General features: G+C 38.3%; 2 protein-coding genes across 3 annotated transcripts; one reads left to right on the forward strand and one right to left on the reverse strand.

Annotated features, from left to right (window-relative positions):
* Positions 1 to 153: 153 nt before the first annotated feature.
* On the reverse strand, positions 154 to 5,617 carry LOC135461875 (uncharacterized). The gene is made up of 7 exons (XM_064739145.1): positions 5,611 to 5,617; positions 4,880 to 4,959; positions 3,609 to 3,812; positions 2,867 to 3,070; positions 1,146 to 1,385; positions 615 to 782; positions 154 to 403 (listed from the first exon to the last, which is right to left on the reverse strand). Exons 2-7 carry the CDS (start codon positions 4,932 to 4,934, stop codon positions 198 to 200), a joined length of 1,077 nt encoding a protein of 358 aa, XP_064595215.1. The 5' UTR covers positions 4,935 to 4,959; positions 5,611 to 5,617; the 3' UTR covers positions 154 to 197.
* A 9,437-nt stretch (positions 5,618 to 15,054) lies between these two features.
* On the forward strand, positions 15,055 to 23,981 carry LOC135461874 (chitin-binding domain protein cbd-1-like). 2 transcript variants are annotated; one of them, XM_064739144.1, is made up of 7 exons: positions 15,055 to 15,175; positions 15,499 to 15,581; positions 19,456 to 19,632; positions 19,980 to 20,279; positions 22,395 to 22,583; positions 22,887 to 23,135; positions 23,384 to 23,981. In XM_064739144.1, exons 2-7 carry the CDS (start codon positions 15,521 to 15,523, stop codon positions 23,527 to 23,529), a joined length of 1,122 nt encoding a protein of 373 aa, XP_064595214.1. In that variant the 5' UTR covers positions 15,055 to 15,175; positions 15,499 to 15,520; the 3' UTR covers positions 23,530 to 23,981. The 2 variants fall into 2 exon arrangements, with proteins under 2 accessions (XP_064595214.1, XP_064595213.1); XM_064739143.1 differs by having other exon boundaries at positions 15,060 to 15,175; positions 19,980 to 21,914.
* Positions 23,982 to 24,222: the final 241 nt, after the last annotated feature.

Below are 24,222 nucleotides of genomic sequence, written 5' to 3' on the forward strand. Positions count from 1 at the left end.
TCTGAACATAAATAAAAAGCATAGATAATATTACTGTTATTATTAAAATATGTCTGGGTGAAACTGTGTTTATGCATGTCGTTTCTTAAAGCGTGCGTGTTTTTAATCGTTAATCTTTTTGTATACACGTAAGCAAAAACAGACCACAGAATCTGAGGTGTGGCACAGCAGCACTATGGGTTTATTCGAAGGGTCAGTTACACTGTGAACTGAGCCACGCGTTGGTCTGTCGCTTGGTCAGTTCCTTCGTTCATGACAATACGACTACATCGGCCGAGCTTCGGGTTGAAGACTTTTTCGTGACGGCACAAATTCCTCATGGGTTTACCGTTTAGACAGGAAATATACGTAGTACCCTCACCTTCCTCGTCTGGGAATCTGCCATTTCTCGGACATTCAAAGTCTGAAAGATTAAATACCTTGCTCAGCGCGATGCACAAAGACGAAATATAATTTCTTTTGATATACGCTTTGAATTTATGTTACAACTCCGCATTTTTATCAATCTTGTGTGTAACAGGTTTATGGGAAATTCTGCTATTCCGATAATAAGAACGATATATGTTTAATCCCATACAAATATCTGATACATTGTATCGTGAAAAACTTCCCACCTGGTATAAACTCTTCGACTTGTCTCTTCACCGGTGAACTGACGGTCACGCAAATTGTTTCTGGTGTTACCATGGTAACGGGCTGGCCCAGAATGGGTGGAGTGGCTGAGCACACAGGTGCTGGAGTCGTTGCTTGGTAACAAACTGTCACTCTCTCGGCCTCCGTTGCTTAATAAAGTAAAGTATTTCAGTAAATTATATTTCCAGTTATAAGTATGTACAGAACGACAGCTTTCTTCCATGTAGAAGAATTATCTTTGTTGATACTATCACAGGATGTAGATATATGTGCTGGACGTTCAGTGTAATTATCCAACCACAGGGACGGAAATTAATTCTCATTCTGAAATAAACTAAACTACTGTGAGGTACCTCTAAATTTCGACATTATCTGCATTTAAGAATTGTTTCTTCCACACCACAACAAATAATGTATGTTTGGTTTAAATGATAGCTTTAACTTTGCATCTCTTCCCTTGGCAAATGTTTTCATAAGTATAATTTGGGGTTTGTTGTTTTTATCTGACTCACTTGGAGCTACGGTGGTTGTTGTAGATGTGGTCGTCGATGTTGAAGTTGTTGTCGTGGCATTGTTACAATACAACCACGAAAGAGCTATATTTTTGGGATCACCGCAGTTTTCGTTAGCGAGGTCATATATGAAGCCAGAGGGACATTCCAGGTGGTAAACGTTACTTCCTTCACATCTGTAATATTTCTGGCAGTTCGATAAGTCGCCGTGGTAGGTACTGATGGAGCAGTTGACGTAGCCTGAAATACAACGGGGCAAAAACTGGCTTTGAATGTTTAATCTAAGTTTTAATATCCAATATTACAGAAGACCCAGGTAAATTCTTCACTCCTTTATTAATGCAATAAATCACGTTTATTCTTATATCATTTGCGAGGATATCACTTTTCAAAACGATCATTTTTAATACGTATTTAAAACAGCGGATAACTCATCGGGCATGTCGAGATAAATATAGACGTCGTGACAAATATTCTTACACAAACAGTCGACTTGGTTTTGTTGAGTTCATACATACATGTATATGTGTCGCGTTATAGGACGATCAGCAAACGCTTTGGTAGCCAATTATACATCACATCCAATCAGTGATCAAAAGGATGAGGTAGGAGGATTCTGACTGATGTATTAGTTTCGGCACTAGAGCAAACTCCTTATGATCGCTTTATGTTAGAGGGGCGACTAAAAATATATTTTTACAGAAACTTTGAACAACTCAGATGTGATTGGGAATGCGGGAATGAGGCAGGAATTACACATCTATGTGTTGTCAGAAAAAATAAAACAACCTTTATTACTTTATACATGAGAATTTCCTTTCATTCAAAGTATGCAAAACAAGGTTAGATTAGGCTAAGCCTAAAACAAGGCAACGTTGGTGACAGCAGGTGAAACGCGTCAGTGGTGTATTGGTGGCAGTGATGTAAAGCAACGGAAACGAGTCTGTACTGTAAGGAGTATGGAGCGTATATGCCATGCTACAGAGAGGTAGTCAGAGCTCATTGACTTCATTGATTAACACGTTGTTGTTGCAATGGAAATGTTTTAATTCGCCTGTTACAAGATGTTGCAATCGTATTCTGGCGAGAACTCCTATAGAGTCATGCAGTTATTAGTCGCTGTCGCATTATTGCAAGCAATAATAGGGCAGCATATTTGAAAGTCACCAATAAAAAGTTTCAATCCTGGCTTCAAAGCACCCTTCGAATTGTAACTGGAACAAAAGTGAACGACAAATATCAGCAAGGGAAAAGGAAAGTGAGTTACACGAAGCAGTCACATCATGGCGACAACGAAGGCATAGCCAATCGTTTTATGATTCTGAGTCACGTGATGATTGTACGGGATCGAGTGACCTTGCCGGTTGACCTCTCAATTGGGTGACGCGAAGCAATAGGAGGTTTTCGTGACTACATCCGACAACAAAACGGATCTTGGAGCAAGATGGATTACTTACCTCACGTTTGCTATTTGCCTGCAATGATAATATCCAGAAGGAGAAACGACCTTGTACATAATAGTAGTCTCATCCTGTCTCTATATCTTTTGTGATCTTATATTTATCATCTGGGGATGAAATACTTCCCGACTTAATGCGGAGACTTCATTTAATTAAGGTTTTGCGTCAGCTTAGTTGTGCATTATCGTACCACCTGACGTTTTATGGAGCGCTTCATATTCTTTTGAAAAAAAAAAAAGAAAACGTATGTGGTAAACTCACCAGGAATTGGCTCACCAGGTCTCTGTGTTGACGCCTCAGTGTTACAGCTGGCAACTTCCGCTGGGTTGTTACATCCTTTTATTGAATCATCCCACGCAAAAGAGAGCCCACACCGTAGATGATATTTTACCCCGTTCTCACATTTAAAATAACGGTAACAGTCATCTGGGTCCGCGTGGTATTCTATCCCTGTTCCTGGACAACCTGAAGCATCGAAAGCACAAAATGTGGTCTTAGCTGTAACTAAGCAACTCTAACCTTATGTCGGTCAGTCCACCGGTTTTTCCATTCTATTACTTCATTCTAGCTTTTAACATTTAGACAACACTTAAAGTGCAATTTTAATCTGACTCATAAAAAGTAATCTTTCAAAGAGTTTATTGGAAATAAAATCAAATGTACAACTTTTCGTACCGGTAATTCTCACCCGTGCACTTATGTCAGTTTGTGGAAACAGTCCACCTGTACCTGATTTCCAATGACCCATCAGCAAATACATGTACATGGTATATATCCCCATAATCCACACCTAACAACATTACATTTCACTAAACCCAAGACATAAACAGCCTCTAGGAAATAAATCGAAAAATGCTGATTTCGATACTTTGTCTTCTTTCTCTTCAGTACCTCGAAAAACGTACAAACATCCCTCCGTGGCGTAGTCATTCAATAAAGCTGTTTACTGATGGTATTAGACTTTTAGCTTATACAGTAGTAACAGTCATTTGATTTTTCTTACCTTCGTTGTTGTTGTTGTTGTTAGTGGTGTAGTATCCTTCACATCCGGGCACGTTGGCTGGCCAATCACAAACCTTGTATGCTGGATTAAATACCAGCATGTCTCCGCATTCTTGGTACACAGGTTGATAGTTACAGGTGTAGTAAGCCTTACAGTTTGTGGGGTGTGGGATGTAAGCGCCTCTATAAGGACAGGTAACTTGTGCTGTCGCCAAAGGAATGTAAATATGAATAACGACTGACAATTTTTCGCTTACTGTCTCAAAATTGACTGATCGAGGGATTCACTGGCTAATTAGCAGACTAATTGATTGGTTCACTCTGTGATTAGTTCTTTGAATGATGGATTCACTGAGTTATTGCTTCACTGAGTGATTGGTTTATTTAAATTACTGATTGGCTGATTTTAATACGACTTTGAAAAATTATCCCTCACGTAATACGTCACAAAAAGTTAGAATTCAACCACTTAATATCAGGACCGCTTCCGTGGCCTCCGACTCGACGTCGGGAGACCCCCGCGTCGGGTCATACCACAGACTTTATAAATGGTACTTGATGCTGCTTCACTTGGCGCTCAACACTGAGAGGCTAGAGTAGGGAAACCTGACTGCTTGGCCTGGTGTCAGTATAATGTGACTGGGTGGTGTCATGTCTGGTGTCTTCGGCATGATACTTCAGTGACGGCAGCACTTTGACGGTATAGACTCCACAAGACAGAGTACATGTACATACACATAATGACTACTCGTCGTTATACGAATGAAACATTGTTAAGCACGACGTTAAACCATAAGCATGCATACATACATACATACATACATACATACATACATACATACATACATACATACATACATACATACATACATACATACATACATACATACATACATACATACATACATACATACATACTCAATATTGCCATTATGTTATATTTTCTATATACAACATATCGGAGACACTTCTCTTTTTTATCTAAAAGTGGATTAAATGACTCCGATTTTTACATATCACCATTAGACAGCGATGATCCTGTCTGGACTGCTTAATCACTGTTCAGCAGTAGTGTTTTACTCATAACATTTTGAATTACAAAATATAGACGTATGGGCAATTACGTGCGCACACGTAGATCTATAACTGATATGCTCATCATTTTTGTAAATCAAATGTAATTTCTTCCAGTCTATATCGATATAACAAATATGTACATACAATCAGTAAAGAGAATGCGCTTCTTTAAGTTCATTAACATTAAAATCTCACCGTTTGAAGTCACCATGAAAAGAACGGTTACAACAAGACTTTTCCACACACCCATGTTGATTGCTTCAAGCAGCGAGTTTCTGGAGAGGAAGAAGTAAAGATTAAACCAGTAGACATTTAGATTTTGATGTCTAGATATGGTTAGCGTAATAAGGAGCCTCTGTATCCTGGCAGTATTCTGATTACAATATGATCTGTTATAACAATCCTTCCACCAAACTATAGCAGTTTCAGGCCAAGCGGCCTCTTACCCATGCGGTCGATGTGAGTTCAAGTCTAGCTCATGCTGGCTTCCTCTGCATTCGTGAGATTGGAAAGTCTGCCAGCAACCTGCGCATGATTTGCTCCCGCCATAATGTTTGCCGCCATCGTATAAGTGAAATTATTTTGGGTACGTCGTGAAACACCAATCAAATAAATAAATAACAGTTTAACCCATTTTGCCATTAATCATGGAAACTGTTTTTTCCGCAAACCCTTTAGTGATTGAATGATTTTCGACTTAACGTCCGATCCGCAATACTTTAGCAATATCACCCCGCGAAGACATAGTTCTGTGTAAAAGGTCATTAATACAGACCAAAATTTTAGCATCTGTAATGATGCTATTTATACGATATACGCATCTACTTGTCCCACATGATCATTGCATAAAAATGTGCAAAACATTAAGTTATTATTTTTCTTTGAGATCACTAAAACATGTTAAAACGTTTCCACGTGCAGCTTACAGAGACAAAGCTTACCTGTGTGAACGTGCCGGCCAGTCTGGATACTGAAATACTCACTAAAAGCACTATTATAAAGTCTGCATTCGTGGTAACAAAAAGGGTGGGTAGGTCTTCAAATAAAAACTCCTGTTTTTCTTTACGGAACAGGTGCGCTGGTGTTTTCCTAATGTTTTAACGTCATAACCGTTCCCTCAGTGCTCGGGACAAATACTGTCTAATTTACAGGAAGCCGAATGCCCTCCTTGAGTGCTCCCTTTGTTTTATGCCTTAGAAATGACCGTAAATGTTGTTTTTCGTGTTATCGTGATCATTTCCTAACAAAAGTGGACACTCCTCACATACTTTGCGGTTAGGAAAAGACTGATCTCCTTAAAAAACAATTGATCTGTATAGTTTCAAAATAACTGAACGTGTAAAATAAACGCAACGTGTATCAAACACTCACGTTTTATCGATGTATTATCATCTGGTGTCTTTGAAATGCTTTTCACTTATCGGATAAAACATGGTGCATATACAGTCAAAGAGCCATGGCATTCTGCAAATTTTCAGCGCGAGTTTGACTAGATCATTGTCAAAGTACATAAGTGAGAATACTTACATACTAGAACATTTCCGTATCCAGCAACTTGCGGATGGTCGTGGTGTAAAATACCAGTCAAATAAATAAATAAATAAACTTTTACAGTATTTCACAGAATTCACAATAATTGGCCATAAGAATTTTCTCTTTCTACGTTCTTCATGTATATTATTAATGTACTGTTAAGGAGCAATTGTACACAAGGTAAGAAAAGTTACAATAGCAATTCAAATATCTGCTTGATATAGAGAAGAGTACTGGCAAGTAGTAGTGAAATAAATTAAAAAACACATCATGGATTCAAGGTTTAAAATCCACCAGTAATTAATTCCTAATGTTAACCTTAACCCACACAACAGTATGAGAAAGTGCAGGTCGTTTAGTTAAAGATGGCAATCTCGGCTAGCCGAGTCATACTTTTTTTTGGACGAAATTCTAAGTCTCCATTATGACACTGTAAATTATATTTAATTGGATAGCAAAATACCGGTCCTGCATATGGCGTATAGCTACTTGGCCTTCCAGCATTTGTTGGATTTTGTGTGTTATGTGGCAATTTCAATTAACGTAACAAGTTATTACAGCAAAAACTGGTGTGTCAGGTTATTCCATTAAACGCTTTTAAGTTTCTTAAGTTTTACAATGAGTATATCTCTTGTCAGTAAAGGTTGGATATAACAGTTGCAGTCAAAGAGTAGCGGAGGTACATGTTTTGATTATCAACAGCTTACTAGCTTACATGGTACAAGATTTGTATACTGATTTCCTTTATTCGCCTAGAGCATTCCTTGCGCCTTTCCAACATGACTGAAAACGGTTGTGTCTGCATGCCTCCGTGCTAATTTTGTAGTTTATATACTTTCTTAGGTCTTCTTAGGTGGTTTGTGTTAAACGAACATTATTGACACGGAATGTCCACTTTTGTTGACGACGAATGTGTAATCTCCCTTTTCCTGAACGGCTGAGGTCCACAGCGTCACTTCCCCCCCCCCCCCATATTTTTTACGTCTCATCTCGTTAGATATTGTTACATATAAGCTGTGGTGTTCGATTGAGTGACAACACACACGCCTTTTAAAAGCAACAAGCTGTGACGTTATATAATTGCTTAATCGAGTGAATCTTTTAAAACCCTTTTGTAACTGTGGACAGAAAAGAGGCGAGTGTGTGTGTTCACACACGGTTAGTATAACCCAGTATTGCCGTAGACAGATATGTAGAACCATGTTTGAATAACAGAGTGACATCTTATAATTAGAACCCAAGGTTTTTCCGGGTATGTATTTGATCCACGTAATCCTTCGTTTTTAGTAAAAAGTTCAAAGCAAAGGTTCCACTGTTACCTGGATGAAAGATGCATTCCTCATATACATTTGCATAAGAGACCTGAGTAAAGCCTAACAAAGAGTCATCTCATTGAGCAATTTTCCATACATATTTGGAATCTATACATAGAGATCATGGTTATTTATCACTTTGTTCCGCCTATAAACGGTATATCTTCACGTGTGAAACATTTGTTGACTCCAGTTAACGCCACTGTGTATTTCTAGACTAGATTCCTGACTAAATTAATGTAGCCAAAAACAGTTTAAGATATATCCTGTCTTCTCTTATTTTGAGAATAGTGGTCCAGGAATGTAAAGACATGTCTGCCTATATTATAAGGTTTTTCTTAAGGTAAAATTTATGAGGCTGTCAAAATTGTAATGTTTATGGTCCCAAAATAGGCACCAAAATCGTATTTTCAATTTTAACTCAGAGTTAATCAGAATTGCAAAGAATGTGAGTGACAATTATTTTAACATTGTTCACACAAATTTTCTTATTGCAAAGGATACGTTTTATATGTGTGTAAGACAACAGTAGCTCACATGAAATTTATTAATAGGAGTTTAATATCGTGCCATGGAGGTGCATAACACATAACTTTTAGCAACCACAAGAAATAAATCAATAAACTATATACAATCATAAACGTAAAAGAGGAATACACAGATTTTAAAACTGGCAATAACGCGATGACTAACAGCATAAACGTTTCAATCAAGCTATATATATTTAATTATTTGATTGCTGTTTTACGCCGTACTCAAGAATATTTCACTTATAGGACGGCGGCCAGCATTATGGTGGGAGGAATATATATATATATATATATATATATATATATATATATATATATATATATATATATATATATATATATATATATATATATATATATATATATATATATGGCACAGATTTGATTGCAGAACCCATGCAATGTAAGGTCTTAATAATCATGATAATGACGCTATAGCTATGTTTAATCAGATGAGGTTAATTCTCGCATAACTAGTTATAAGTAAGGTTATATCATTAATACAATATTCAATCAACGATCGTTTCTACAATAAATGTATCAGCTTGAATCTGATGTCCGGGGAGAGGGGTGGAGGAGGGGGGCGGTGATTAAAGTAATTAAACTACTACGAGATAAATTAATAACTTTTTAGCTGATAGGCAAAGCATCCATATGACCTTTGTGTGGTAACGCGAGTTTAACGGCAAAAGGTGTGGCACGTTTTCGTTTTCCTTAGATGATTTGTAACAATCAACTTTCTACTATCCCTCACCACCAGCACTATGTCTCGAGAAATCGTCTAGTGTTAAGCAGTCGGTACAAAAGGTTTTAGTACGTGCTAGGGAACAAATTTCTATCCATTCTATGGTTTGTCGAAGTGGAGGTGTGTCTTCAATAAATAGTTACATAACGTACACAGAGGCAACCTCTATCGCTAATGAAGTTGGTACAATTTAACCTGTTTTCACTTTCCCGTTCCGTTCAGTCACAGTAAGTTTACCACGGTGCCGTCGTTTCCACTTTTTATTCTGGATTGTGTGAATTATCAATGTATGTCAGATATGTTAGCTCTATCAGCAGAGATGGTAAGCGGAAGTTACGGCCCTCTGCATGAAGAGAATATTTGTTTCACACCATGACAATGAGACAGTCGTTAAACAGCACATTGTCGTTGGTGTGCTAAGACAGATAGCCAGATACATACTAAGTTGCCTATATACACATTACATGTATGGCTACAGTTCCTCAGCTGCCAGTTATCTTACGTCGAACTCCGTACAGCAGTCCACACATCTGCTGTAAGACATGTTGTATTTGGGTTGGGAATACAGTTAAAGCCAATGATAAACATTTTGGATATAAAAGAACTTGCGTTGGGGACAATGACGTAAGCGCGCTTAGGCCACTTGGGTGAGCTATCCATAATTTCATGAGTAAAAATATAGGTTTCTAAACGCCTTTTACGACAAAACTATCACTCGTAGCCACTGAAAGTAGCAGAAACGCACATAAAACAAATAAACCAGATTTGTCTCCAAAACCAGACTACATGTAACTGCTATCTTGTTTATTCAAAACTACATCTAAGTGATCACATGACTTAAACGGACTAATAGCAATCTTTCACACTTTTCGATCGATTTGAATAAAATACCCCCCCCCCCCTGTAGTCTTGCGCATGCATCTCAATATCCAATGCAATCGTATAAGCAGTTCTGGAGCCAAGCAGCCAGGCGATGAGGTGATGAACTGTCTAATAAAGGTCTGTTAACACAGCTTTTTTCACAAAACGACAAAATTTGTTTTACGTCATTACAGAACTAGCACACATTTCTTATGCAGCAAGTTTAAACAGCTAATAATTCTCTCACACTTCCAGACACAGACACTCACAGCAAAGGAGGTAAATTTTACTTTTGTAGTTACTATACGTCGAAAAGTGGAGGATTAAAATAACGCTTCCTCAGCTTGTATGTCCTTCTTTATTCAATTAGAAATACTCATTTTATTTTAATCGTGCCAAATATTCGGGAAACTTTCTATGAACCGAATGTAGGATGGAGATTGTGATAAATTGCAGATTCTTCCAGAATCTGCCCCCACCTTGAATTTGCTTAAACATTAACATATTTATTTGTTTATTATTTTATATACCAGACCTTAAGTCACCGAGAAGGGGTAAACCTGTGTGGGTAAGAAGCCTGGACGACATCATTACTCAACCAGAGCTGTCTCTGCTTTCCTGTAACATCTGAAAATGCATATTCGTGCGTCACGATTCTTGCGACAAGTTAGATTTAGATGAACAAAAAGTGCACGTCTCGTGAGTATAGAACCTGACTGACAAGCTGATGGGCCGCGAGTAGTACTACAGAGCAGCTGTCTTTGATAATTTGTATGGCATTCGTGGACAATATATTTGGAGTATATATATTTAGCTTAATTTCGCTCATGACTTCTGATTTTTTAAATTAAATTTTTTCAAATTTGAGATTTTTAAACATGCAGACTAATTACTATTATTGTCATGCTCACCCAATAGTTTCTAAGGCAACACATAAAAACCTGCATTAAATGGTTGAAATATACGCGGTGAGCTATTATCCTAAGGGACTAGGGCATGCATGATCCTGGTTTTCTACACGTATAAACATAGGAATGTCTGGAGATGAGGTACTGAGTAAGTGGAAGTTGAGTAAAACAAGATAAAGTTGGAAGTTCCCATATATCAGCCTTGCAAATATGGTGAACCCCACACAATGACGAATTTGTAAATCTAAAGCTATATAAAAAAAGGGTATATGGAAGTCTGTGCCTATCGGAAGCTGAGACAATCCATCATATACCTGGACTTGTTCTTTCCTTCTCGAATTGTTTTTTTTTACATCCACGATTGTAACCCTGGTCTATATATAGTCATTATGGACGCATAATAATAGCAGCTAAGAATAGCAGCCAAGGCAGTTATAGCTAACCGGGTTATGGGCTATGTAACGTGTACATGCCGTGCTGCAAATCTGACACATCAACTCATTTTATGTCTTCTTTTAAGTGAGTTGTCAGAGTTCGTTGTTCGAGCGTCCATAGTAAGTTTTTTCAAATAATGACATATGAAAAGCTCTCAAGCTGCAGAACTGTACAGTTTACGCCCCACTCTTTGCAGTGAACAACAGGTATTCCCTCGACCGGGCGCATCGCTAATGTAAGTACGATAATTCCTAATGTAAAGTAACATACTGATTTCCCCTTCAGAAATTTCGTATAATGCTATTATTTAAGCGAAGAATTCCAAATCAGCAGTAGACAAGCCTTGGTTTTAGTCCGTTTATTCATAATAGAGCCTGTTATCGTATTCAACAGATAATGTTACCGTGAATGAGCTTATAGTATGTCTCCAAATTTGAAAGTTGTGGGCCTAGAATGAATGTACGTACTCACCCAAATAACAACATACTTACTGTTTTGATTGTACGCCAGTGCATTTGTAATCTTTTGTTTGAGGCTCTCTCTTGATAGCGTAGATTCAATTCTCTGAGGACAAACAAATTTATCGTCATGTAATGAATATTGTTATTGCTGTTGTTGTTAATATCAAGTTGCTTTACTGAGAGTGAAAAACTGCATGAGGGAAAAACAGTTTCTGGCATTGTTGGTAAATCCATTTATCGAGTATTTTTCTTCTGAAGTTGTACATGCGTGCAAATAATAATACTACGTATTTTCTCCATTCTCGAAAAGTTAAATAATGCATTAAAACACGCTGCAGGCCTCATAGTGGTGAATTGTTAATATAAAAGGAATGTATCTTAACGCAAAAATTTGGGGACCAAGAACATTCCCGCTTTTGTCATTTATTATTTTCCTGATTAGCTAGACAGTATTTTATTTACTTAAGTTAGAATTACAGTTGGAATGTACAACGCTTAATAGTGGTACGGACTTTAGCATTTGAGTACCGGCGTAGCCACTAAAGTCTATAATAAACTTAATGTAAATTAATAAAGTTATTGACTTAATAGGTGTGTATGAAAGTTGTTTTTCATTCATATTTATGTAATTTGATAAGGTATTCAGGTATTTAATGTCGCATTCATCACTTTTTTCGTCTCGACATGACAGTGGTAAAGTGCCAATAGTTGCTTTTCTATAACTCCATTCAGAACATAACAAGCGTGGTGCTTCATCCAGTAGCAGGGTACACTGACTCATTCATTTACACTTACACTCAGGAAATCTTAAGCCAGATCGAACTGGGTATTGAACCCTGGTCTTCACCGACACCTTAAGTAGTGAACGCTCTAACCGCCTGGCCATACAGGTCGAGTACATACAGATATTTGTTGTCTGGTCATATACAATAATAAAATTCAAAGCAGATTGTAAATTGTGTACTTATTACACCGTCAGGTACAGCTGTTCCCGCTGAACCGGTGATTAACCGGAATTCAGGTCTGCTCTAACAGTAAAGATGCACATTTTTGTAATTCTTGGTGGGATTTTATGACCTTATTTTCTCACCTAGTACTCAGGTAAATGAAGTAACCCAATACCTAAGGTCCGTAACACACGCGCGCAGATATTTTAAACAAACAGGTCACGCCCAAGTCCAAGTTCACCGCGTCATATGTGTAGAGATCCACAGCTACAAGTGGCCAGAACTTTTCCGGGTTACACCCAGTGAGGTATTTATGTCTTTGCTAGGTATTATCTGTAAATCTCAACAAGTGTTCGCTGTTTGTGCGTTTGAGGTTCCCTATCTGGAATATTAGAAAAAAAAAAAAGAAAAATGTCCAGTCATGAGGCATATTGTTGATCAAACATATTTGCTGACACATATATATTTATCTCATTTAGCATTTTGTTTCAAACAATTTATCACGATCATTAAGAGTGATCGATTCATCCTTAAATCTCTAATATAAAGCCCTGTACCGCGTATCTGTTTTGGATGATACTACGTCCAACGCTTGAAATGCAGCCAAAAAAGGAAAGTATGACCCACGGTTACATTTTAAGTCTGACATAACGCTTCTTGGAGTTATATGAATCCTAGACGAGGAAGATAATATCCGTGTATGATCTGCCTTTCTCAAATATCTATATTGGTAAATACGACTTAGTGCCAGTAGTTCTTTAAGCAGACTATATGATTGTAAACGTTTCGACGTCCTTAGCCCGTTGACTCCGGGTAACATTACCAATAACCCAGTAGGATGTGGTAAAATATGTTAAAGTTGTCAATATTCTAACAAGCATCTCATATACTTTTCCGCCTAAAGCAGGTAATTCCTGTAGCTGCGTATCAAAAGTATTTGAAGTTATTAACTCGCTGGATGGAAAAATCCTTGTCACAAAAACAAGAAAACTCGTGATGAGTCAGCGTGAACTCTGTACCGTTATGACAGCTGGGTGATAGATGACTTGTAAGTGAGCCGGTGCACAAGCTACTCTACTACAAAACACTCAGAAATACCACATATCACTGCACAAAACTATGCGTTTCACATTGCAAGTATTTCGTTTAACACTCTGTTATATTAATAACCAGTGTAAAATATGCCCAGTAGTTCGAATAAACTAACATATTGCAAATTAATGAAAATGCCATCGTTTTATAGCTTTGTATAGGGCCTGCTTGGCCGAGTGGTTAGCGTGCTAGCGCAGCACAATGACTCAAGAGGGTCTCACCAATGTGATAACTGTGAGTTCGTTCCACTCATAGCGGTATCTTCCCCGGTCGTATAGGGGAAGGTCTGTGAGTAACTATCGGATTGTCCCTCTGAGATCAACCGGCCGATTTTTCTCCAACCAAGTTTCTGGCCACCGTCGTATAAGTGAAATATTCTTAGGTACGGCGTAAAACACCAATCAAATAAATAAAAATATTTATACTTTTAAAGAAATGGGAGGTACATCCATAATTAAGACTTATGCAGAGAGCTTAGATCTTGCTTTTTAACTAAAAAAAATATCCACAAAGATGGACCAGGACATATTTGTGAATTTTTTTGTGGTACATGCAGAGCTCGCTTAACTGTCTATCATGTCCTCATATTCATTGTCGCTTTCATTCAGAATGCATATACGCGTAGTTACGTTCCCGGAAGAATTTTGTTCATTTGTGTAACGGTACCTAACAGATCCCGTCTCAGAAATCCCTCCTTTTAGGGTGCGTGTATAAAAGTGAATGTATCAGATTAGGTAGTGCCTGCATTTACACAGATTCTTTTGATCTTTTATTTCAGTCTTTCTGAGACCTGATCTTACTCCAGAAATCAGCACGAGTTTCTCTCACGTTGATGGCAGTGATAACCAGTTTTATCACTGCAGCGGTTTAAGTGTTCTGGAATTTATAATACGTAACTGGATCTTAATTGAATCGTTGTTATTTTTTTGGATTAAACATTCACCAAAATAGAATACGTGCTGTGCTGTACCGATCATGTCCATATAATGGTTCTTTAAAAACGAGTTCTTTTTGCTCTCATATAACACTTTCACTTCTCTTTGCTGTAGTCAGAAATACAAAACAACATGGTGTGTGGAAGATGAGGGTCACTTTAAAAGGCACCTACATGTAGCATGTTAAACCTATCACTTAAAGGCTTGGCCAACAACCGTTATAACCGTTATAAGTCAAATCGGTTTATAGTGTAAATTCTATGAAGGTTTGTCTTTATAATGGTACAGTGTGTGATTAGAACAGCAGAAATGAAGTATACGTTAAACCTTGAACACAATACTTCCATCATTGCTTCGTGTTTGAGGCTTGTAGAGAACAATAGTCACAGATAACTCGGCAATGGGCACGTCCTCACACTGTTTCTGGCTGACGTGTGAACTGATGTTATTGTACGGGTGCCCCTCCCATGGCAGACTTTATTTGCCTATCGTTTCAGACGAAAGAGAAGGAGGATATACGAGGATGTTTGATCACAGGAATCAACACTGTTATCTGTTTACCATGTGAATATATCGTGTTTGCCAATCATTACAATCTGAGAGCTGTATGGACGCGCCCAAAAGCATATAAAGTGTGTTCATGGTTTGACCAACACAATTTTCCCGGATTGTTGGTGAGAAAACACATTGGTTGGCATCAAACAATACGTATTTCCATGTAGTCCTCTTTGGTAAGTTTCAGTAATAGTTCCAACATTTTCTCTCACTTATTTTTCAGCAAGCCAGCAACATTTGCTCCTATTATAATATACACCTTATAGGTTTAATATTTATTAGTACTATCCATATTATTTTTATTTGGGTTTAAAATGAAAGAATATGTTCCTTATATACCACGACGGTCAGCCTGACGGGTGAGTGAAAAAATGGCAGATATAGGGAGATAGTGTTTAGTTTTAGTCAAATCATTAGTAATCTACAGTATTTTAGTTAAGAAATATTTCTATTTGCACATTTTACAATGTAGAATGTTTGCTTTTTTTTCATTTTACAGTACCAACAATACTCCATAGAAAATGCTGTCCACATTCACAGTTGTCCTGCTTTCATGTATTTCATCGAAAATTGTACATTCAGGTATGGATAAATTATATCCTTTTTAAATAAAATATCTTTACTGAATTTAAGCGATTTTCTACCGTGACCAATTGGATCTGCTACCGAGCATAATGAGCGATTGTAAGACGCGCTTGAGTTTTTGGCGTAACAATAGCAAATGTTTCTAGTGTGTGGATGTTTTATGAACGTTTCATAAATGTTGATAAACTTGTATCGTACACTGATATTTTGGATACTGGGATACTGATTTAATCCCTTGTGTCCTTCAACCTATCGAACTGAAACCTATCGATTTCTTATGTATGAATCCGTCCTAATATCTTATTTTACCTACTTTCTCTGTTCGTTTATGGTTTGCGTTTAACATTGTTTTGTTAATTTATCTTGTGAGTATTGAACGGGAACATGTAATATGGTCGACTGCTGGTATACGAATGTCTGTTTTAATGAATAGCTGTCCTTGGTACACAAAGAAATATGATGTTTGGAACTTTGGGCCAAAAGGCGTACTTCGTACATCAAAAGGCGGATGGTTAATAATCATGAGTTTTGTTTGTAGTGAAATTAACCAACCCGACTGTTCTCTTTCACCAACTAAATAGACAAAGAGACAACATTCAACCAGGTATGCCGACAAGGTGCTAAAATGGAACTAGTGGAATAAGGGTGGGGAACAGAATGTGATTCCACTTCGTGAAAGGAACGAACTTGGCTGCAGTCATTCAAGTCAAATTTGGGTGTTCTGATTCCGTCTATACCGTTTCATGATTACATCCTTATTTCGTTCTTTCGCAGTTCTTTTGTGGTTTGTGTTAAACGTCGTTTAGGACATGGTCTTGCGGTTATAGACCTGGAACGTTCGTTGTGAATGATGGCTGGTATACGAATGTCAGTTTCGACGCATAGATTCTGAAATCGTTGCACGGTCTATTTCTAGTTAAATGTGATTTAAGAGTTCTGTAAGCTTAAATGTTTATAAAGAGTAACTGTTCAATGAAATCAGAAAAAAGTTGCTTAAGCATTCAGCAGGTTCGAATAATGTGACGGTCAAATTATAATGTTGTAATCATGTGCACATACTGTCGGGTGGGAGGGGGGTGGGTTTTTGGTGTTAACATATCAAAATGAAACCATTACATATACCTCTTATAATATACTAGTTTGTTATATGACATTGTATATTTTATATTTCTAGGGTACAAGCGCACATTTACAAAGTTTCATATATCAGTTTTTCGTAGTTTTTTTCGTGAACCATTTGGATCTCAATTACATCCCATATGGCTTCATCAGTTTCAATCAAATTATGAAGAAATGTATTTTGGATGCTTTGTGAAAGTTGCAGCTCAGTTTTGTCATCTTCTCCAAAACCTCAAGACGTAAAGGACGTGAGGCGAAAAAGGCTCTTTGTTGAAATTGTTCTTTGTTCTTACAGCAGGGTGAATTTTAATCAGTTGAAAAGCTTGAGCTCTGCTTTGTCCTCCATATATGACATTCAAAATATGTCATTCATTGACTCAAAAGTAATGATTTTTTAGCCTTTCATATTCATTTTAGTATGGTAAATAAGGAAGAATCTAAATTTAAACGAGGCGCCATAGGCGTCCAAGAACTAAACTTCCACATTTACTGTATACTAAAATGAACACCAAAGACTGGATTTAAATGAATATTTTGACTTTATATTACCTATTTTATTGGCGTATTTTCACTTGGCGTAAAAACCCAAGCATAGCTACGAATTCCACTTCTCCGCGTTGTCGCCCTCTCACTCAAACCAGGGAGCCAAGCATGTTGGCAGCAAATCAAATTGTGTTTACCTGTTTCCTTATTTTCCTTACATATGCCGTGTTGTCCTGTTTTGCGTGATTTTATTGTCGTTTGCGTTAATGAATTTTATCGAGAAGTGTTATGTATACATGTAGCAAATACATACTTTGTCACCCCATCGGTATGCTTTGATGCATGTAGCTCTCATTTTAGGTGCCTTTACATTCAACGTTATATGCAGAAAGGGGAATAAATCAGCAGTTTCGAATGCGCTTTAGTGCGCAGAATGGGTCATAGGGGAACAGATAAAGGCATATAGCGATTTGTGCCTACGCTCCAACATTACAGACTGGCGAAAGCCAAGAATTCAGCTAAGTTTTAGTTTCTTGGGGGGGAGGGGGGAGGGTTGTAAGTTTGACTTGAAACTTATTGCATGTTTAACTTTATGTTAAGTTTCACGTCTCACAGAGATTCAAATTAATTTCAGACGAAGACTACACTGCTTTACCTAAAGGGCACGCGGTGTTGTTTATACAAACGAATATCCGGGTGTGTCATCCGCTCTCGATACCGTGAAATCGCTTATTCCTCATTAAACATTATTCAGTTAAGATTGCTTTTTGGCCGTAACCTCTGTCAGATTACATGTGGGTGAAAGAGAACAGGGACAGGACAGAACTATCATATCTCGCTAAGTAACAAAGACAGCGCAAATGGGGCTGGACTCGAACACGTGACCTTGGTGGTCTATGGCTGCAAAAGCCACCTCTTCACACAACTGGGCCAGCGGAGGCCCTATATAGAATATGTTAACATAGTTATGTTTTGGCCAGCTCTGTCAAGCGTGCTCTAGGAGAGGCTTGACCTACAGTACAGGTAGGTGTAAACAGAACAACTATAATTTACACCCGATCTGTTCAAACTTTACCTGTCGCACTTGTTGTAACCCGGATATAACATATACTGCATGTTTTGTATTATTATTAGTGTCACCACTTATTCAAAGGGCCGACGTGGTATAAGTAAAATATTCTTGAGTACGGCGAAAAATACCAACTAACTAAATAAATGATGATGTCATATCAATGAAGGACTTCAGACAGAGCTTCTCACTGTCGAGAAGAATTGAGAACACGAAAACATTATATGAAATTTATGTTTTTAAGAGTCTTCCCCTGATTCTGCATACGTAAGTCTTGATGTCTGTTTTTAGAAGTGCTATTTTTGTGGTATTCATACGGGTTACTTTGAATATTCATACCATGATTTGTATTACAACTTACCTTGAATATCTGTTCGACGAAACAGATGATTTGGGGAACACTCTAAAACCTAATCCGCTAATTTTAACAATATGTTGTGTTTTCTGAGTGATGCTTGAATATATTATGTATCTGAAACATAGTATTATGCTATGTACAACACAATAACCCCTTATCTCAGTGAAAGGATTCTGTTAAAATGTCAGAACAAGTTTGTCATAAATACAACATAATGTTTTCAGGCAAAAAAAATAATATTTCATCACTCAAAAAACATAGCATTCTGTTAATTTAACATATTTGTTTTTAGAGTGTACTTGGAAAGAAACAGCCTTTCCACCCCTACAGATCCAAGGGTCATTTGACGCTCAATGTGTGCAATTCCAATAAATTCTATTGCTCTAATATTTATTTCAATTTATACAGGACTTAACTGGAGAATGCGGTTTACCTTAACTACAATGCCCACGTTTCTGCTGATATTGGGCGTTGAATACTGACGGACATAGCGCGCGATTCTCGTTTTGAGCGCGATCAGACTCACGCGCGTAGACCGCTGGGCGACGCGGAAATCTAGGCTACTGCAACAGCTGCTTGTATTGATCCGATATGGTGTACTAGTAATAAACCTTAGTGGTGCATGTATGTGGCAAACATCTTAAACATTGTTTTTATGGCCCTAACCCAGTTTAATGTCAAGCACGTTAACGTTATAAAGAAGTACCAGCCAGTGTTTTGTTACATTGATTAATGAATGGTACATGTTGTTTGATCTGAGTGCAATTTATCTAAATATCACAAGACTGTTTATGACATTAATTACCCCTTTCAATGCTAATGCTCTCAGTCTTTGTTTACAGCTTTTAACTGCCCTGGCAATGGCTTCTTTGCGGATCCAGAAAACTGTCGAAATTATTACCTGTGCTTCTTAGGAAGCATGTATTCCTACACATGTGATGAGACTAAAGGCTTTGATGAGGTAGTGGGGGACTGCACAACCTCAGGCTGTGATGTTAAGACGACCACGCCACCACCAAGTAAGGGACACTTGCTTGCATACATACGTCACTCCCAGAATTCATCTCATGTCGAATTGTAACCGTAATGATAATAATAATAATAAATACATATCTTAGTCCGAGGTAAAAATACTTAATAAGGAAAAATGCACATATATTTAGTCAGATGAACGATATTTCATTATACAGGCCATTTTATATTTGATGACAACATCGCCAGCAATGTTGTCAAGTAGAATGATGTGATATAAAGACATGCAGATATGTTATTCTACAAACGATGGGGAAATACGAGCCATCCATACCTCGATTCATAAGTGTGTACTTGACAAACAAGCTTACGATTTACTTTCTTCTTGTTCCAGACGTCAGATGTACCGATTTTGGTGAAGCACACCCTGATCCTTCTGATTGTACTCGATACTATGTTTGTTACTACGGTATACCATATTCGGTGGCATGCGGCAATCTACTGGCTTATAACCAGGCTACTCAACGATGTGAACGGCAAAATTTCGAAAGTTGCCTTGAGTCCATGATAGCTAAAGAAGCCTCCACGACGAGTGCTGTAGACACGACCATGCAGGATAGCGTAAGGACGACCCAGTCTACAAACGCTGTAGACACGACAGCTGGAACTACAGCAGCCATAGAAAAGACACAAGGTACAAAAATTGATTTTGAAACTACTGAGGGGACACCAGATGTCACGAAGGTGACACAACCGCCCCTCCGGACAACAGAGGAAACGAGTATGGTACAGGATACGACCACAGCATACCGGCAAACTACAAAAGAAACACAAGTTACATTAACTACTTCCAATCACAAAGGAGAACCTAAAATATCTACTACAGATATTCAATCTGAACCGCAAACAACAAAGGTATCACAAAAGACAATGACTCCTCAAGAGATTACAGATAAACATCAACAGACAACAGCAACACAGCTAAAGCACGAAACTACGACAGAAATAATTCCCACAAGTACAACTCTCCAGACAACAGAGGAACTTGCGCAAACCACTACAGTCACACAACTGAACCAAGAAACTACAAAACAAACACAAACCGCAACTACTCTACAACATACGGACAAAGTTGAGCAAAGGACAAGAGAAACACAAGCCGCACTTACCCCACAACGTACCACCGATAAATTTCAGCAAATGTCAACGGCATCACAAATAAATCAACAAACTACAAACAAAACACAATCCACAATTACCGCACAGCATACAACGGACAAAATTCAACAAACGACAACAGAAACCACTGAACAGGTTACGGAAGGGCTTCAGGTATCACAAAAGACAATGAATCCTCAAGAGATTACAGATAAACATCAACAGACAACAGCAACACAGCTAAAGCACGAAACTACGACAGAAATAATTCCCACAAGTACAACTCTCCAGACAACAGAGGAACTTGCGCAAACCACTACAGTCACACAACTGAACCAAGAAACTACAAAACAAACACAACCCGCAACTACTCTACAACATACGGACAAAGTTGAGCAAAGGACAAGAGAAACACAAGCCGCACTTACCCCACAACGTACCACCGATAAATTTCAGCAAATGACAACGGCATCACAAATAAATCAACAAACCACAAATGAAAAACAAACCTCAAGTACCGCACAACATACAACGAACAAAATTCAACAATCGACAACAGAAACACAATTAGATCATGAAACTGCAAAAGAGATGCTAACCTCAAGCACCACAGAACAGAATACGAAAAGGCTGCAGGAATCGAAGACAAAATCCCCAGTTGAGTCCCAGACTCGGAGAGACACACCAGCCTCAAGTACAGCTCATAAGGCAACTGAAGAGCTCGCACAAAGCACAACAGTAAATCGTGAATCTACAGACAAAACACATATGACACCTGATGTGACGATGTCGAGGATAGTTACGGTGGAACTCGACAGTACGCTGAAAACTGAGAGAACCTCTGAAACAATACACACTGAAGCAGTGACTCACAGTACAACAACTGCAAATACCCCTGTCACAGCACAAAATACACCAGAGGAATCACAACGAACAGCTGATTATATGTCACGGCAGACATCAAAAGCTACTGCCAAGGTCAGCGAAACTCCAATGGCCACACAAACGCTGGATGAAAGCACAACGACGTTGTCTGATAATTCAACACCGATTCATGAGATGAAGACGACTGAGGAAACTCAGCAAACGTCGACACCTGTTGACAAGGAACCAGCAACAACGCGGATGCCAAGTACTGAAGCGAAAACTACGACTGAATTAACAGTGCCACGTACGTGTATTGTCATCGAGGATCCCTTTGGCTTTTGGATACGTCGTTGGTTACCAGAGTGATTGAATTCGCCTCTTGAAAGTAGTTCACTCCAAACACCAGAAAGGAGATAGTGTATGAAATCAGAATGATGTGATCGGCAGGTTATGGCTGAAACATTGCCATGCCATGAAAAGCTGTATAATTAGCATCGTGATAATAATGAACTGGTCTGTATTGCTAGAAGGGAATCTGTGTTAACTGGTCAAACTGGTGAGGTGTTAAAAGTAAATGCTCAGAAATGTTTTTTATCTGGGCCTGTATCATATAGTAAAGTACGACAAATTACAAAATATAAAAGCACAGCGAGTAAATTCTGAGTATTGACTGCAGTGTGATAGATTGCAATGTGATAGTTGAGACCAGTGCTTGATAAACACTGATGAAGTGAGAATAAACAAAAATCGTTTTTACCAGAGTTTACATCTTGTTTCATTACAGCCGTGGTCTGTCCCCGAGGCTTGGCTAACATCACTGACGTCAGAGACTGTCGGATGTACTACACTTGCCTGCTTGGACAAGAGTATCACATGACCTGCCCAGGCGGCACCGGCTTTAACCCCACTACACAGCTGTGTTCCGTGGACGGATGTTTGATCGACAGAGACACGCCTATCCCAACAGAAAGACGTGAGTACCTGGGCTGATGGTCTGTTTTAAGAGAGCGTGACTCGTTAGGATTCATTCCGAAGAGAAGATTGAATTAGATTTTCCGTTTTGGCTATAGCCAACATTCTTTTGTCCATTCTTAATTCTACCAAATGTAATATGCACACCAACCGTGTCTCCCAGTGTTTAACTGCATTTGGCGTTTTCTCGTATTTCAAATAAACAATGTAGTCAAATCTTCCAAACCGATTTGTTAGTCCCGTGGTACCGTACATGTGTTTTGCATTTGTCACATTGCTTGTACCACTTTCAAATGTATTCCAGCTCACGAGTGTGCTATCCAGTATGGAACTGAGGAAGATCCAGTCAGTTGCTTGATGTACGTGTTGTGCTTCATGTGGACACCAAAGAGGCTAGAATGTGACCCAAACACGGCGTTCAATCCCCAAACCGGAGGCTGTGACGAGGCCAGCTATAAACCCTGTATCGAGGCAATGACTGCCCTCGTGTCCGATACAACATCAACGCCAGTGGTTACAATGACTACCCCCACCGTTAGAAGTCAAACCCAAGGTACCATACTGAAGAAATAATTTTCATAAAAAAGACAATAGTCGATGCCATATGGGATCAGTATGCTTGTGCTGCTCTTCATCACCGTTAGATGATTGACATGAAGCTGAAACGGAATATACCATAGTTGTAATAACAGTTTGTTTAACAACTCTCGCTTTCCAAAGTATGTTGGTGCAATTCTTAATGCATGTCATCCTTTTAAGTGCCATCGACAGATTATATAAATCTGTGACTCTATGTTTCAGGGTGCCCGTGGACACAACCCGGAATGTTTAGTTACGTCGGGGATGCGCAGAAATACTGTCGCTGTGGTCTGGGCGCTTGTACAGTGTACACTTGTGAAGAGGGACTTGTTTTCCATGCAGATCAAAAGATATGTGGGATGCCCTGACAACTTTGAATGACTGTCCAAATGGAGTGGTCGGACACATAAATCTTACTTTTCTGGATGCCACCTAGCCTTAATTTGTAGGCAGTTTTACAAGCTACACAAAATCATCATCAATTTATACACATATGTCTTGTTGTGATATAAAAACGCAAATACATTTGCTGTTTGGTTTTTTTTTATACTGTCTCTTACACAAAATATTTGAAACGTTTTCATATACTGATGAGAAACTTATGTGAGTGTGCCGGAAATGTCACCTAACTAACGGAACTCAGGCACATTTCCTAACTACACCTGTATACAACTGTCTTCTTATATGCATACGCAGATATAGATATATTTGAAATAAATGATTCTTATGCTGTTGTCTCTCTCACTGGTAGCTCGAAAACTAATCTTGCACTTTGAATAAAAGCTATTTTTCTATGAGAAATAAAAATCGTGACTGTTTATATCTGGCGAAAGGTCCTGTCTTTTAACTAGGTAAGGTTTGTGTCTCTCGAGATCTCTACCCAGGTAATGGAGCTCAAAGAAAGATACGCCGTCTAAATAGATGTAGCTTTATTGTCAGTAAAGAGGGAGCAATGGCAGTTGATTATTCTATTTGTCCAGAAAAAGAATTTCCTGAAAACTTACAGCTGCCACTACTTTAAGTCTGAAAATCTATATTATTCGTATATCAATCGTAAAGCG

This window comes from Liolophura sinensis, chromosome 1 (assembly GCF_032854445.1).
Source record: "Liolophura sinensis isolate JHLJ2023 chromosome 1, CUHK_Ljap_v2, whole genome shotgun sequence".
Taxonomy (NCBI): domain Eukaryota; kingdom Metazoa; phylum Mollusca; class Polyplacophora; order Chitonida; family Chitonidae; genus Liolophura; species Liolophura sinensis.

What these genes read in the sequence shown, in the direction of transcription:
- LOC135461874 (XM_064739143.1), top strand. Translation starts at nt 15,521, where the DNA reads ATGCTGTCCACATTCACAGTTGTCCTGCTTTCATGTATTTCATCGAAA. An exon ending in GACGACCACGCCACCACCAA is followed by an intron (nt 19,633 to 19,979) that starts GTAAGGGACACT and finishes TTCTTGTTCCAG; the next exon opens with ACGTCAGATGTACCGATTTT. An exon ending in GACTGAATTAACAGTGCCAC is followed by an intron (nt 21,915 to 22,394) that starts GTACGTGTATTG and finishes GTTTCATTACAG; the next exon opens with CCGTGGTCTGTCCCCGAGGC.
- LOC135461875 (XM_064739145.1), bottom strand. Translation starts at nt 4,934, where the DNA reads ATGGGTGTGTGGAAAAGTCTTGTTGTAACCGTTCTTTTCATGGTGACT. An exon ending in TTTCATGGTGACTTCAAACG is followed by an intron (nt 3,813 to 4,879) that starts GTGAGATTTTAA and finishes CTTTGGCGACAG; the next exon opens with CACAAGTTACCTGTCCTTAT. An exon ending in AGTCGAAGAGTTTATACCAG is followed by an intron (nt 404 to 614) that starts GTGGGAAGTTTT and finishes TTAATCTTTCAG; the next exon opens with ACTTTGAATGTCCGAGAAAT.